General features: G+C 39.4%; 1 protein-coding gene across 1 annotated transcript; it reads right to left on the reverse strand.

Moving 5' to 3' along the window:
• Window positions 1-3,406: 3,406 nt before the first annotated feature.
• Window positions 3,407-17,167, reverse strand: LOC104508314 (PAX-interacting protein 1-like; the record flags this gene model as incomplete). Its single annotated transcript, XM_010149887.1, is given in 12 exon segments — window positions 3,407-3,891; window positions 4,343-4,403; window positions 5,148-5,223; window positions 5,307-5,441; window positions 6,767-6,867; window positions 8,571-8,739; window positions 10,942-11,044; window positions 11,431-11,498; window positions 14,164-14,207; window positions 14,821-15,005; window positions 15,574-15,695; window positions 17,024-17,167. Coding segments are annotated over 12 exon segments (1,224 nt in total), but the record flags the coding sequence as incomplete, so codon positions are not given.
• Between the last annotated feature and the right edge of the window lie 522 nt (window positions 17,168-17,689).

Raw genomic sequence — 17,689 nt, forward strand, 5'->3', positions numbered from 1 at the left:
AAAGGCAGCACGAAAGGCTTCTGTAAATACAGCAGCGGCAAAGAGGAAAGGAAAACAAAGGAAAAGGCACGTCTGCTGCTCAATGTGGCATGGGACCCAGAAAAGACAGACATGAAAAAAGGCCAAGGTACCCAGTATCTTTTTTCTCTTTCAGAGTTTTGGGCTCCCCCACGCAGTAAGACAGCAACCTACGGGAGCAGGCCCAGCAGACCACCACCAAGATGATCAGGGGGTGTAAGTACACAAGGCAAAACGAGAGGCTGAGCACACTCAGCCTTAAGAACAGAAGGTCTTACTGCTGTCTACAACTACCATCCAGGAGGGCAGAAAGAAGACAAGAGCCACACGCTTCCTGGAGGTGCAAGGGGATATAATTAGAGTGAACTGCCACTTGTGGAACAATGGACATTCTGATTAGATACAAGGATGGCTTATTTATGACCCTGAGGATAGCGAAATACAGAAACAGGATGACGACAGGTGTGGTATCTCCACCTGATGAGAGACTGAAAACTTGACTGGAACTCCAGAGGCCTCTTCCAGCCACCCTTCCACAATTCTGATTTACAATTCTACTTCGTGACTCATAGCAAAGACAGCTGCAGAGCAACGAGAACATGTCTCTCCAACTTCCAGTAGATCCCTAACTGGTGGAATGTCTCCACTCCAACAAACATGCTCTATATTTACATTTAAACTGCTGTATCAGGACAGATTTCTACAAAGAACACAACCTTCTACTACAGACGTAATGCTTTGGCAAACAACTAAGCAAAATGAAAGGTATTTCTTTTTTCTTGAGTACAGGAGACAGGATCAAAAAGCCTTCGGTATTATAACCTTCCAGCAAAGGAAACCATGTTCACAACAGCGATCTGGTATCAACATACTTCATCAAAGCCTTTCCCTATCACTAACAACAGGCAGAGTAACATCTGTGCAAGCCAGTTGGCTCTGGACAGCTCCTGTGGTTCTTGAAAGACTATTTCTTGGCAGGTTCTGTTTTTTCTTTTAATTGAAAGGTTAATCAAATCAGTCATACTTGTATGTTGGCTAAATAAACACACTGTCTCCACTGATGATGAAACAGATGCATTAACGCTCACGTTTCCCACGGGGTTCATTTGTTCCATGATTGCATTCGGTTTTCTTCGAGTTTCTCTATGCACTGACAGCGTGTTGGATAGTTTTCATAAGGAAATTTACCTTTCAGATGCTACTGCATTCATGTCTCTCAACTCCAGCCTTTGGCAAAGGTGTTATATATCCTAAACACTGCTTGCCTGCGGAAAACGTGGAAGAAGTTAATCCTAAAGAAGGTGAGAACTCTTACTGAGGCATAAATGCATTGTTGGGTCTAGCAGTTCATGTTGCCAAGGCAGGACCTGCTAACACATTCCAACCTGGTTTCTCTCTGCCTCTCCTCCCTCAGCGCGAGGTTTCATTCCGCAGAAAGCTGTTTGAGCAGGTCGTGGGTAGCTTTTAGAACCCAGTCCTGCCAACTCACATGCCCTGCGTTTGATTCCACGCAGAGTTAAACGGCGCCACCGACTCATTACACCCTCAACGCCACCATTCACGGTTTGTGAGGCATGCAGAAGATATGCTCAGTGTCTGACAGGTAGAAAGTATTTATTCAAGTTAAGTTTTGTGCATCACAACGTCTTCAAAAGCCCAAAAGCTACAAACAGTCAGTATTTGTTTTAAAGGAAAAGGCATCCAAAGAACTTTCTGCAACCTGATAGCTAGGATAGCGAACAAAGTCACAAGATCTTAACAGAGATCATTTCAACATTACATATTCTGAAGTGTATTTGAAGGGAGTGGGGGGAACCGTACTTTTTTCTCTATTAAAAAAGTAATATTTATGCAATGCATTACTGAAGAAGTTCTTTGGAGTGGAATTCATCTCCCCTGTTTTCCGTGTTCTGAAAGCTGTAGATAACTAAACTGGTTTGCTAAACTCAGAGGCGTGTTCTCTGCAGGTGTCTTCAAGTCAAGTTTTAGAGACCAGGCTTGCCAGGCCAACATGTCTGAACAACTGAAGTCAAGTGCACAACTCATCAGCCAATAATTAACTCCCACTGCAGTCCCTCCTTTTTTTTAACTATTTTAAAAAGTTAAAGCATCAAATCATGTCATCAACTTCCAACCTTAGGCCTCCACATTAAAGCCTTTTTCTTAATCTATCTCATAATGAAGAGGAAACCATTAGAAAGCTGAACATCACACAAAGAAAAACGTCACCTAACTGCCGTTGCAAGTAAATGGCATTTGGGGAGAAGAACCATTTTCTCCCACCCTGTACCACACCTTTTTAACCTCCAATGCACATAAAACCATCCTGAGGCAAAGTGCCCATTTACTACATGTTGTCACCTAACCGAAAAGTCACGCTGGCAGAAATTTTACCATTCTTGTTCTGATCGTGCAGCCCCTTACTGCTGACAGCAGAAACGCCCAATACAGGAGTGAATCAGGAGAGCTGAGGAACCCAGAGCCAGCAATAACAGGCAACAGGCAGGGTACTGACCTCCATGGGACTTGCTCATCTTGAAATTCACTCCCACTGTGTTCTTAGAGCTTGAATTTGTCAGTCACTTAAGCACTTTGTTGAACTGAGGCATGGGAGGAAAAGCAACAGAAATGGTGGTCAAGTATCAGGTGGATTTACATTTTAAGCCACAGCACAAGAGAGATTTGAAATTGATAATTTCTCTGTAAAAAGTTTTGCATAAGCTAAAAATAGCAGCTTACCTCTATTTAGTGATACTGTATAGGTAAAAGCTTCTCCATAAAATGGTTCTGCATAAAAATACAACATGTTTGGGAAAAAATATTGTGATAAGCTATTGTTTGAAGTATTTTTTCTCTTGCATTTTGAACTGTCCTGCGAATGGTTCACAAAATGCTTTAAAGCACTTAAAGCTGTACGGATAAGTGAGTATCTGCAATCCCCAACCCGAGTTTAATGGCTTGCTGATCAAAGAATAAATGCTTTTAGAACTTTTTAATCTACGAGAATCTAAACGGATACAAATGGTAGTCAGATTATTAGAACTGCGTGTGCATTAGGAAATACAACTGAATATAGATTTGGGAAACTGGTTTTTAATATTTATTTAGTAAAACTCATTATACAAACAAAAGTTACCACAACAGTGTAATATGCGGGTTTATAGTTGCTCCTTCCTTCAAGCTATTTCTTTGTTGCAGTAAAAACACATATAGACATTTACAATGATTTCCCTTTAAAGCACTGGGATTTCATATATTAAAACATACCTGGTAAAATAAGCTTAAAGTAATTTTACACTGCTTGGAAAAAGATTTGAGTAATTTACTCTTACCGGAGTGCCAATGTTGCACAGTATTCAAAAAAATGAACCATCACTAAAATATAGAGTAAAACATTTTAAAAGTACATTTATTTAAAATGTGGGCAAAATAGCAATATAAAAGAAAATAGAGTATAAGAAATAAAAATAAAGTACAAAACATTTTCATCTTCAACATCCATAATTTAATAGATAGCAAGCCCTTTTATTTTTACATCCAAATTATACTTTTGGCTGAAGTACCATCATTTACGGTAAAACGTTTAAAAACGGGCTAATCCTGATAGCTAAAGTGGGCTCTTCTAAAAGGGTAGTATAATACAAAACATAGTAAATTATGTTTCAGCATAATAAAATCACACATCCTAAAAAAGATGCAGTTTATTTTTGCTTTCCTGCTTTAAATTGCTCATCATCCCTAGGAAAACAGCTGGAAAAACAGCATCCACAGGAAGTATTTAGTTGCTCTGTACAATGGCTGAACAGCTAGAATTAATGCTCCAAGGATTCCGAAGCAGTAAGGCATCTTTCTATCCATCAAGTAAATTTATATGTACGCTTGTTAAGAAAGAACAACTTTAAGAATGGACTGCAAAACTGAACTTACATAAAAAACATGCATGAAGACACAGAACCCTTACTGGTCCTTCCACTGCATTTGTAAAACGGAGCTTTATACTGAAGGTTACAAACCATTTTCCTCATCTGCAAGTAACTCATGCTAAATATTTTACTTAGTGACAGGTTTTTTTCCCTGTTGCTTAATATGCTACTACTGTTACTTAATATTCTGACAACCCTGCCTCCCGCCTCTACTGAAGTATTTCCTATCAAAAGTAATTCCACTTTCAATTTAAGGTATGTTTCTGGGTGCTGAAACTACCTTCCTATCATGTAAATGTTACACATTTTAAAGATTATAAATAATTAGTTCGTAATTAAAAAAAACTTGTAGTATACCACACTTCCCAAAGCAGCAGACAGCGTTTACACAAAAAGGATATGATTCATAATCCAGTGTTTGAGTCAATACCCCAGTCAGGACAAACTCAGCATTGTGGACATCTGAAAATATCAAAAACATCCATAGAGTTTACACCCTACAAGAACATTCTTCCTCATTCTGTATGTCTGTCAGGAAGGGCCATTCTGTACCTTTCTGCTCTTCACATGGGCAGACAGGACAAGGGGTAACGGGTTTAAGTTGAAAGTGGGGAGGTTTAGATTAGATATCAGGAAGAAGTTCTTCATGGAGAGGGTGGTGAGGCACTGGAACAGGTTGCCCAGAGAAGCTGTGGATGCCCCATCCCTGGAAGTGTTCAAGGCCAGGCTGGATGTGGCTCTGAGCAACCTGGTCTAGTGGAAGGTGTCCCTGCCCATGGCAGGGGGGTTGGAACTAGATGGTCTTTAAGGTCCCTTCCAACCCAAACCATGCTATGATTCACACGAAGGCGTAAAGGAGGATTGACCCACCACTGGCAGGGCCTTACACAGCCACCACACACTTCACACTGCAAATACAGGGGATCAATAAATACAAGATGTCTTGGGGTTCTATACACTGAAGTAAAAATAGCTAAACTGAAAAAAAACCCAAAACTAACTAATTTGATGAATACTGAGCCAGAATAATCTTGCCTCATGCAGGACTGAAGCCCCAGGTTCAAGCCTGGGGTTCACAGGACGGACCATGTATATCTCCATGACTTTCTAAAAGCTTCAAAAGATGGCTGTGCTTATAAAATAAATAAAACCCCCACCCAAAATAACAGCTATACTGTTCAAATTACATTGGTGGCGTATACATACCTATGCCTCTTGCAAAATATTCTCGACACAAATGAAGGTCATTTTCACAGGAAATCAATATTATCTCCGGCAAACTCTAAAGAAAAGTAACTAATAGTGAGTTCAGATAAACACATTAAGATATCAACAGTAAATTTTAGAAAGCAACACTCTACACACTTTGTTCTGCTTATGCTCCATGAGTTTTCGAAAAGAAGGTTGCTTAGATAATACTTTTCCTCCTGCGCATTCCACAATAGATTTCATGGTGGAAAGACTGGGACAAATTCCAGGTGTAATGTAAAAATATTTTCCCTAAAAAGAGAAAAGAAAAAACATTGTTTTGTTAATCAATTTCTGCAACACAGTCAGTTTTATTGTCCTGTGACTCTCCCTGAAACAATCATGGGGCAGGCTTTGTAAACTGGTGTGAGGCATCACAGCTCGTGGTACCAAACTCATCATTGGCGAGTTGTCCTTAGTTACCACTGATGTTTTCCCTGGAGGGGCAACCCACAATTTTGATAAATTTGGACAGCTTAGGTGTGCCTGTTTGAACACCTGTAAAGTAACCAGGAAACCTTCAAAAACTATGTTTCAAGAAAATAATTAAAAGGTAACTGCAGTTCGGTAAGACATCAAGAACAACCAATGGTCCCTGCTTCTTCAAGCACAAGGACTTCAACTGTTGCAAGAGAACTTTCAGATTTTTAATTAATAGTCAGCTTAGTACTTGATCACAAAAATTACCCTACCACTTGTCTGAGACTGATACAGGTGATCAGAGCACAAAGTAGATTATTAGACTGCAAAACTGAGTGAAATGTAGTATTGAGACTTAATAAAATACATAGATTCTTATTCATTACAGGTTGCAAAAATACTCTTTTTAGGCAGTTTGCCTCAAAAAGAAGTCTCAACTTCAGTTAGGCTGCCCAGAGAAGCTGTGGATGCCCCATCCCTGGAAGTGTTCAATGCCAGGCTGGATGAGGCTTGGAGCAACCTGGTCTAGTGGAAGGTGTCCCTGGCCATGGCAGGGGTGTTGGAACTAGATGGTCTTTAAGGTCCTTTCCAACCCAAACTATTCTATGATTCTGTGAATCTCTAGCAACTTGGATCTTCAGAATGCCTCTCTGCACCGTACCATTTAACCAGAGGCATGAAAACCATCTTGCAGCATGCTCACCAACAGCCTGGTGGAAAATGCAGTCTTCAAGGAGAACCAGACTAGAACTCCCCGAGGCTGAAGTGGAAACACACTCTCAGCTCTCATTTTTATAGGCAAGTGCTTTGACTACCAAGCTGGTGTTAAAAAAACCACCCTTTTTAAAGAGTAGTATTTTACAAATAATGGAGCACGGTTCTCAATTTTTAAGGGAACAAATGCTGCTAAGTGTACTGAGCATATACTGAGAATGTCCTCTCACATCCACAGGATCCAGTCACTCAGAGCACTTAGATCCATCCCAGCAATGCTTAGGCAGGAAGTAAGCATAAAGTAAAAAATAAAATTATGACAAATGCTGCACATTATGTGCTAGTCTGTTTTATTGCCCTCAGCTACAAAAGCTGTGGTCTCAATGCTGAAAAATTTAGGTTGAAAAGCTTCAAGTTTTTCAATGCCCTTAAAAACCACATACCTTGAACAGTGGAGCTACTTGTGCTCTCTTCAGAGACTCCTCTAGACTGAAGCAGAATAGCACCTCAGCTTCAGCGTCTCTGAGCACAAAGTTCTGCTCATCTGAAAGAGAAAGGCTGAAGATGTAACTCACAGAAGAAAATCATCCGCGTAACCCAGGATGTGATCTGTTCAGAAAATGTTGGTGGGAGGGCGACTAAACAGTAAACACTCACTAATACTGCCTTTCATTAGGCATCTTACAAGGATGACCCAATTACTTACATAATAAAACTGGTGTGTATATTTTACACCTGTGTGTCTAGCGACAACCACTGTAAAGTCCCTTTTTCTAGCTCATTGGTGGAACTTGCAAACTTTTATTTGTTGCTTCTGTACAATGATTAAGTTTAAACCACCGTGACAGCCTGTGGAAGCCCAGAAACTATCTTCAACTCCTTATGCAGCCTTAACAGAGCAAACTTTCCATCTGTTTCCCTTGCCCTATTATTCTGCTGATTTTTCATATTTTTTTTCACTAGGGATGGAAGTTCAGTTTTAACTTATCTTTCCAGAGCTACAAACACATTTCTAAATCCGACTTCATTCAAAACACCTATGTTTAAAGTAAAAAAAAAAAAAAAAAAGAAGAATGAATTGGTGTTTCCAGGGAAAATTCAGACCACCTGTAAGAGATGATGTGAATACTCTTCCGAAAGACAAAGAAAACCAGTACGGCACTTTTTCTGAACAACTGCCATATCTTCCACCACTGTACGAGGTACAGAAGTGAAGGCAGCCCACAAGCTACGTATCGACTAAATTTCAGTAGACAAGTCCTAGACCCAAACAGCCATCCTTCTAAATCTCCAGCCCTTCTTATCTTGTAATAGCTTTCAAATGGATTCATTTCTCAGTTCACTGATGCTGAACCAAGCAAGTTTCCTTCTCCAGATTTATAAAAATATTTTCTGCCTTATTGGTTAATTACCCACAGTTTGACGTCTTTTTGATGGTTAGGCAAAAGCATTATATACTTGCTCCCTTCAAGCAAATTATATAAAAAGCATAAAACAACCATAAACCAAATAATAAGCCCTTAAAGAAGTTTTTCTTCAGATCCAACATCCTTGTCAAGTGGATTTAAACCATCCATTTATTTTTCTTTTCAGCTATCAACAGAAAAGCAATGCAAACACAAAGTCGATTTATTCAACACAGTTATGGGACTAGACTAATGAATTTTAATTGTTTAAATGCATTTTTGTATGTATGTCCAACAGTGGCTTACTTCTCTACAACTTGTATTTTAGAAAAATCATTGAAAACAAACGCATTTTGGGTTTAAAAACTGATGTAATTAAATCTGCAAATGGCTACACGAGAAAGAAATATAATGCTTACCAATACACAACTATTTAATCACTCTGAAGCAAACTTTTAAAGTATTTTTACTTCATTTAATTGAAAGAAACTGTATTAAATCAAATGAAAACAAAACAAAACGCTCTGTTGAAAAAGAACTTTAAAAATAATACGTAAGAAATTATGAGCTTTATTTAATGATACCAGCATGACCTTCCACCTCAAGTGGAATACAAACTAGCTGCTGGTATAATTGTTTAAACATACCATGAGTTATGAACTGTGCTAGTCAGGTTTGCTGTAAACTTGTAATTTCAAAACTGAATCCTTCAGAAAACTGGCAAGAGACACTAAAGTCAGAGGCCAACACAATGAAGTGCCTTTAAATATGCATGCCATCTTCACATATTACACCAACAAACCTTACGTTTCCTACAGAAGTTGATACCAGTTTAACTTACCAACAAACTTCTGGCATTTGAAACACTCTTCTAACCACTCTGGAGTTACTATGTGCTTGACTACAGAAATTGCTGTCAGGAACTTCACAGTTCGGGTCACTTTACTGGCAATTAGATGGGTGCATTTCTGGGCAGATTCTGCTACCTCACCTCCAAGGATATATAGTTTCTGAAAGTTGTACAAAACACAAATCAGAATGGAATAGTCCTTTAAAAACTGAAGGAAAAAAAAATGAAGAATCATAACATCACCATCAAATAAAACTATGCTCCTAATGAAACAGTAAATCTAGGAGAATTTGTTATTACAGTCATTCCTTTAGTAAAGCTGATTAAAGGATGCAATTTAGAACACTGAAAATCCAGTTTATTTCCAGACATTCTGCTTCTGCAGCTTTTGTGGGTTTGTTGAGGCTTTTTTTGAGCAAGGAAATAACTATAAGATATATAAATTAAATCTTTCTAAGTGAAACATGCTATAAAATTTATGTAAGCAGAAAATTTGTTCATTTTACTCCTTTCTGTGGAAGGTGTAATATAACCTGTATGTAGCTACAGCAGAATTACTTTTGCTAGTCTTGAAGAGAAAAGCATCTCATAAAAAACACGTTATTTTTTAAATACACTAGTTTCACATGCATTTTTAATGATCATAAGTAACTCTCTGGTTTTCCTTGGTTTAAACTACCAAACCCAAACTAAGTCTCCGCAGTTGCCATCTTGACAGTTAAGGTACAAGTCATTATCTGAAGGGATTAGTGATACAACTGATCAACTGGTGAGGCGTATCAGATATTACAGGTGTCAGTTACAAACAGTGCTTCCTCCCATAGAAATTTAAAGAATGAAAAAAATATTTGGACAGCTTTATTGCCTACACACCATGGATTTCTGATTTTCTACCACAAGCATTTTGTATGAATAAATAAAAACCCTACAAATGTATTTGAATATAAATATTTAACATATCAGGGTGATTTCATTAGATAAGTCACCAGGCGTCACCCAAGTGAGGAGGCCTACTGGGTTGTTAGAAGCCCCGAAAGATCTCTGGCACCCCTCTGTACTGCTTTGATAATAATGAAGAAGTAGGATAAACGGGGACAATGTTCTAAGCTTTTCTTTACCATGCTGGCTCATTCCAATGGTTTGCATAAAGATGATACACAAAAGTATTATTTAATGAGACTGAACCTCTCTAGTCTTTATTTCCTTCGGGTTATGTGCAGACACATTGTGAGTAGTACACCTGTACACCTATGAAAGGCAAAGGCTGTTATTTCCATAGTTAACACACGTTCACCTCAAGCACAGTAAACCTGTGAGTGTGGCTCTTGTAAGTCTGACCTTCAAGGAACCCTTTGGGCATACAAAAAAAGACCAGCCCTCTACCTCAAGAAGATGGGAAGTATCCAGCCTCAGCTAAGTATCCAGACTCTGAATGGTCTTGATGATATCCTCACTGCCAAGTTTAGATTCAATTTCACCTGCCTAGAGGCTGAAGTTAATTTTTAGTATTTGTGAGCCACAGCGGATACCGAAACAGATACTCCATATAATAAACGTGCTACCAACATGACAGAAAACGAGGGGCTGACAAAGGAACTTTATGGGATATACTAAAACATATTTCAAGTTCCAAAATATTTAATATCCAGCTTCAAATGCAAACACTGCAGGGGAAAAAACTCCAAAGTTTGTACTGCTTTAAAAACAAGTTTAGGTGTAATAAAGAAGACATTGGATATTTTTAAGCACACTGAGGAGGTCTCATTTGCTTTCAGTTAGCTGGAGCAGGCATCAGTGGCAGCATCTTTTACGCACTACTGAGGTCAGCAGTTAAAAAAACTCTGTACCTCAAACCTGAGCTAACATGGGACAAACATAAACAGAACGTTCTTTTGTAACAAATATTTACTGGTAATTAAGGTTGAAGGAGTGATTGGATTTTTATACCACCAAAGGATGTTATGAATTATTTAGAGTTAAGTTTTGGAAGAGCTTTATTAGGGAACAGAACAAAATCTCCATGGGAACTTACTATCTCACACCTGCCATAAGCTTTGTCATCAGCTTTCTTTTGACATTCCACAAACAACTACACTAGAAGAGTTTTGGGTCTCATCCAGTACAACCATCACTACTTCTCTCACCTAAATTTGGTCATGAAGTTTGTTGATTTAAAAATAAATGCCGAAGGGGCCTTCTTGCTTTTTAAATAATCATATGGAAAGAACAAACAAGTAGCACAGAAGCATGAAGTAGTTCACTAAAGCAGAACAGTTACTAAATAACACTCTTTTCACATAAATCTACACTCTAACCTTAGCCCCAGCACATGCAGTTCACAAGAGAGAAGCATGAAAGTCACCTTAATGTACTGTTGAACTTGCATAGGTTCAAATCCTGTGAAGAGCACCATTGGTGTCAATTCTGGGGTGAGCTTTTTAGTAGGTGGTGGTAGGTCTTCAATCCTACAAAACACATGAAATACAGCAGAATGTAACGTTTGGGCCCAAAGTTGTATAATTTTAAAACTAGACAAGCACGCTCTTGCAACTTTTACCAATGGAAGTACTCAGGTGAATGAGAATTAGGCAGGATCAATCTTCTTCTGTAAAAAAAAAAATCATTATGCTAAGAACAGGACATTTTCTCCTGCTTCTGTTCTTCTGACTCTCTTACTACTTCACTCCAGTATTATCTTATTCCTGCCAGTTGAGTAGCTGGCCATATGCAAATAATGTCAATAATTACTTCAATCCACAGGGCACAAGTTGGAACCAGGCTGATGGCCAGCTGACACTTCCGTGGGAAAGTAAATTAAGGACTGCAGGCACTGATTGTTCACTATTCTTACCTTGCCCTTTTGGAAGATGGCTGAAGGCTGGATTCATTTTGCTTTGGTTTCAAAGGCAATCTCACACCCTGAAATTAGATCATCCACATGTTTATGTCTGAATTGAGTAAGGAAACCAACTTCTGTTCTGAAAGAGGAAAACTATCCACCGATATTCTGACACTATTAAAGAAAACTAAACACAAATGACAGAGACACTACTGAATGCATGCTGGTGCACCTGTTCTTACACAACTGACTTTAAGCAAAGCTCTCCACAAAGTTATGGAACCATTTAAGTGTACACCAAATAAAATATTGTGGGATTTTTTTTTCCTTTAAATAAAAATGATAATCATCAATATAAGGCCCAAAGAATTAAATGAGAGACTGGAAAACTTTGTCCATTTGTTAAATACATGCACACCAAATAAAATACTGTGGGATTTTTTTTTCCCTTTAAATAAAACTGATAATCATCAATAGAAGGTTAAAAGAATTAAATGAGAGACTGGAACTTTGTCCATTTGTTAAATACATGAAGACTACAATATTCTATCAGGTGCTAAAATATCAACAGAAAATACTGTCACTTGCATTTTAAACACTCAACTTCCCTAGCTACATAAACAGAAGCTCCAGTGGATGCTCAAGTGCTCACTGGACTCCCCAGTACTAGATCAGCCACTACAGCATTTGCCCAGGAGTAGAGAAATGTAGAGTTTTTAGGTTCTCCCTGGCCTAAGTAACCTGAAATCACAGCTCTCACTTACAGGAGCATGCAACATCTACTCCCTTTTTAACCTTCAAACCTACACCTGAAATTTAAATGAGGAATGCCAGAGGCACATGACCAGAAAGAGAGGCAGCCTCGCTGTGAGGATGGTCCTTTGGGAGGAACATGCCACGGGGGTTTGTTCCCTGCCCACAGGGACAGGCGTTTTTATGCTAGACAATCATTAGTAAGGGCAGCTGGAAAGAAAAGTGCACGTACTCACTTTCTGACAGACACTTCAACTATGAAAATGCAAAAGGTAGATAGCATCAACGCCATCTGACAGACAGCTCTCCTCAAAGAGGACCCAATACTTCAAATCCCAAGGCAAATAGAAATGCCTGCTGTGAAGGCAGTGAAGTGCCTCGTCTGACACTTCCACATGCCTGGCATTTTCTATTGCCAAACCATATTCTTCATACGTGGGTACCCTGAGCGCAGCTGGACAAGATTACCTCCACAAGTCCCTTTCGACCTATGTATGTAAGATTCTCACTTCAAATGGGCAAGAAGGGTCCCCATTTAGTAAATACAGAAAGGGAGGTACTACTTTAGGCTTTCTGACCCCTGAGTTCTCTCCATTTCCTACGTAAGACAAAGCACAGACCAGAGCACCACCTGGTCTGAGTCACACAAAGGCCCAAGTTAAAGATAAGCTCAACTGCAGTGTGGACACAAAGGATGGTAGTAACAAACCCCAAACTGGGTTAGTTAAATGCTATTTTAAATACTAATGCTGCATCCTGAATCTCTTAAAGCAGTTTTTATTTTGCCACTAGTAGAATGCACACTTCTTCAGGAAAATGAAGTATACGTATTTTGAAAGGCAGTTAATTTCCTAAAAATTAGTTTCATGCAGGCCCACATAACAATTCAACAGGGGTCTAAGAGTAGAAGAACGTTTCAGACTTATGGCCAGGGATATAGTAGTGGCTATTTCTGAAGCGGAAAGGTATTAAAACAACAAATAGTGCCCATACCCCATTTAAAGTATTTATACAAATTAAGTTATGACAGTTATTAAGCTCTTCTCTGAACAGTATGCAAAACAGCTGAGATAAGAAGTGATCCGGAACACAAGACGATACTGTGCAACATAAAATATCATCTGACAGTCACCTGTTGTACAAATGAACTGCAAGCTCACTAGCTCAAAGTGGGATTTACCTATGTCAAGGCAGACACTGTGAAAACAGTTATCAAGTATAAATCTGAAATGGAGAGATAATTTTCAACACAGAAACTGAAATAGTTTTCTACATGGAACAAGGAAACAGCTCAGAAGGGAAACTGCAGTTTGACCTCAGCTCTCACACCTGTCTCATGTTTTGCATGTTTCACAGAAAGATGAAAGCTAAATGTTTTATATCTTTTTTTAAGGCACAGCCTTCATATCCTTGCTGTTGTTCATTTACCCTGCTGGTATTTCCAGGGTTATCAACTACACTTTCTAAAGCAAGATGTATTTTTAAATTATAAAATATATGGTATATATGCCCATGCTTTTAGTTCTTCCAGTATTTCAAAGAGATGAGATCAAGTAATTCCACCCCTAATTTACATCATCTATCCTACTTAAAATTTAGTCAGCATTCTAACAAAATTTGTCCTGATATTTTTTAGCCTTAAAAACCATTACGTGGCCTGATCTTCACACAGTGTTGTGCTGACTCAAAAAATACTAAGCCCTTTCTAAAGGTGTGATGTAAACCTGGAGAAGCACTAGCCCAACATGTTTCAAAAATAACTTGATTTTCTTATAACAGTGCAGGTTCTTAGCTCTGCAGAAGATCTTTAATTTGAGAAATCTGAGAAATATAGAGAACACTATACAGAAGTACAGCCAAGAGGTTCAGTTCGGGTCTGCCTAAGTCTCTCTGGCCTGTTGCTCACACCATATACATGCATGTTCACACATTAAAAACATTAAAGAGTAACCATCTAAAACAGCTGTATGTTTACACAATAATTCAGCATACCATTAGAAGTTCTGCTGAGACCTTTAATGGGACTCTCCAAGCATCTAGGAAATGAAGAACAAAACAAAACTGAAACCAGTGTGGAGTTATTTATAATAGAAGACATAGAATCATAGAATGGTTTGGGTTGGAAGGGACCTTAAAGAACCTTAAGGTTCCAACCCCCCTGCCATGGGCAGGGACACCTTCCACTAGACCAGGTTGCTCCAAGCCTCGTCCAGCCTGGCCTTGAACCCTTCCAGGGATGGGGCATCCACAGTTTCTCTGGGAAACCTGTTCCAGTGCCCCACCACCCTCTCCGGGAAGAACTTCTTCCTGATATCGAATCTAAATTTCCCCACTTTCAATTTAAACCCGTTACCCCTTGTCCTGTCACTACAGGCCCTTGTAAAAAGTCCCCCCCAGCTTCCTTGTAGCCCCTTCAGGTACTGGAAGGTGCTATAAGGTCTCCCCGGAGCCTTCTATTCTCCAGGCTGAACAAGCCCAACTCTCTCAGCCTGTCCCCATAGCAGAGGTGCTCCAGCCCTCTGAGCATCTTCGTGGCCTCCTCTGGACTTGCTCCAACCGAGCAAGTACTTCCAACATGTGCTTCTATTGATTACACAGGTACATACATAAATACTACAGAACACCGAATTTGGGGACGGAAACTCTTACCCAAAAGGTTTAGAACTAGATGTTGACTGGGAGAAAGTGGATCTTGAAGACTGAACACTGTATACCGACTGTGCTGTATCTGCCGTAAGGCTTCAAAATTTCCTAGCAGTATGTCACAGAGCCACTGCGCATTTACACATGGTATTCTCCACTCTTTAGCTTTCTCATACTTCAAACCACTGGGCCTTATTGTTCAGAGATGAAGAAAGACACATATTTCAATAAAACTGGTAAAATAACAATTTCTAATAATAAATCTAAAATACCAATATTTCTGTATTGGCCTACTATCTACTTTGACTGTGATAAAAGTAGATACTCTTTTCTTTAAAAGAAAAAATACTTTTGCTTTATGTGCTAGAACACGTTAATTAAGGGAGCATTTCTGCCCCAAATGGAATCAAGTCAGACCTGGATTTAACTTAAATTTTCCCTCCTCCAACGTTTCAGAACAATTATTTTTAAAAAGCTATTTTACTTTGAGATGTAACATTCGGCACCATTTATAAAACACTGTAAAACAATGGAATTAGAGATGACTTCTGTCTCTCTTGAGAAGGCCAAATTTATCATGTAACGGTGCGCAGTACTGTAGTTCAAGGAACTTCATCACGGAGTTTATTGCCACCAGATCACAAACTTGATTAAAATGAACACTCTTAGAATGAGATGTAACTAGCAGCTCACATTAGGAAAAGCACTAACTGGCCATAGGCAGCGGAGAACGCAAGTACTGCAGAGACAATCACTTACTCTTTACAGATGAGAACTGTATTGCTGCGACACAGATAGCCTGTGTACTTGGCACCTGCTAGGTAGGCCATTAGTTTGAGGTCATCTCTGTCACTGTCAACAAATCCTGTCACAGAGATTATCTACAGACAGAAAGAGGCAGTTACAGATACTGAACACAGATGGTACAAAATGCTCCTGTCGAAAATACACTTCTATTACCAACTTTTTAACATAACACTGAAATACACAGTATTGTATCTATGGCATATAGACAATTAAAATGTGGCCTGTAGGATACATGAAGTAGAATTTAGGTGCGATTTGTTTATACAGAAAAATTTCAGGGTTTTAGCACTAGTTCTGACTCAGGAAGTATAATTTTCATTCTGCTGGTCAGCTTTTTCTCATTTACAAAGCCAACAGCTTTACTATGAAAGAGCTCACAGCTAGTTTTCTTCTTGCTCGTCTCAACTCTTTCTTCAGCTGCTGTTTACACTCAGGGACACAGAGAAACACACTTACTTGCTCTGCTTCAAAAAAATCTTGTGAACGCTCTGCTCTACCCTGCCTTGAAGCCAAATAAACTGGTCCTGCTGATCCTAGGTGACAAAATATAATTCCACCTCTCCCTTTCTTATCCTTAGTCTTGCCAAGTTTCCATTTCTGCCATTCTCTCCTTTTATTTAGGAAAAGGAAACATCAGTGGTGCTGGAACTATACTTAATATATTAGATGTTACATTTACTACTAATCACTGTGTTTACATGCATACTGCTACATTCTGATTTTCCTACACCTGTTTTTTATGACTTTCAGAACAGGCTAGTAGCAAGGCCACCATCCTGTATGTCTGCAAGCAGCAAAGAAATCCAATGCCAAGATGTACTTTGGCATCTTGTTTCATGATGCACAGTGTATTTCAAGATGCAGCTGATTCAATGGCAAGTTTATGTTCCACCCCTACAAAATTCGGTTTCCCCAGTGCCCCACATCACTCCAAACTTTGACCTCCTATTCTCTGATTAACAGCACAGGCTTCCTTTTCTGACACTTTGCTACGTATTGATCCAGAAAAAGAAAAACCCTCGAAAAATCTCCTCAAAATTGTGGGTTGTGATAAAGGAAGCATGTACCGTTGGACAAGCTGTTAGTAAAAAACTACACAGCTTGGATTCCCGTCCTCTTGCTATGTAGAGCTTATGTAATCTTTGCACCTCAGTTTCTAAGAGAGTAATTCACTAATGTGGGCATTAGTCCTCACCACTCAGAACACGGCAAGACCTGCAAAGCACTCTGGATCACCCACAGAATGCACCACACCAACACAGGACCTTAAGACGAACGGAAGCTTTACTTCTGAGACAAAAGAAATGTGTATTTTGTGTTGAGTAATCACTTTCTAGCTATTTTTTAACACCGCTCTTGTAATGAAGGAAGCATTTGTTAGAAGCAAGCTTTTTCTCCTTACGTGTTGAGAGCATGGCTTTCCTCCCGGTGGAAATGCCACTGGAAAATGAAGGGCTCGATGAGGTGGTACCATTTTCTTCTTCTTCAAGATGGAGTTCAGCCAATGTGCTGTAATACATCGCTTCCTTTCCCTTAAAGCCTATGAATAAACGCATCAACAGCTTTTAAAAAGCAAAATGCATCTTTATTTTATTTTAAATTTTTTCTACAAGACAAAGCTTCTATTTTAGTAATTTGTTTTCTCTACTCTTTCAGGATCCTTCTTCCCATAGCATCTTCCTCAGTGTTATCTGGAATAAATCTACTATAGGAATGTGCTGGGTTCAGTCAGGAAAGAGTCAGCTCTCTTTACTGTGGCTGCTATGAAGCTGTGCTCCTGGATGCAGCGAGCAGCACTGATAAGGTCTCAGCTGGCGCTGGGGAATGCCTGCACCAGATTCAAGGTCTTTCTCCGCTTCTGATCCTGCAGCTGCGTTCCCAGCTCTCGCTGTGTCGCTACAGGCAGTGCTGGGACACACAGATCAGGCACCTGACCCAAACTGACCAAGAAGTATTTCATTCCACAGTACGTCATGTTCGGGGCAGAGGCGAGGAGGGGGTCCGGGAGCCATTACTCCTTCTCTCTCTCGTTCACTCACACAAACCTGTTAACCCTCTCCCTGACTCC

The sequence above is a fragment of the Eurypyga helias genome, unplaced genomic scaffold (genome assembly GCF_000690775.1).
Source record: "Eurypyga helias isolate BGI_N326 unplaced genomic scaffold, ASM69077v1 scaffold30234, whole genome shotgun sequence".
Classification (NCBI taxonomy): domain Eukaryota; kingdom Metazoa; phylum Chordata; class Aves; order Eurypygiformes; family Eurypygidae; genus Eurypyga; species Eurypyga helias.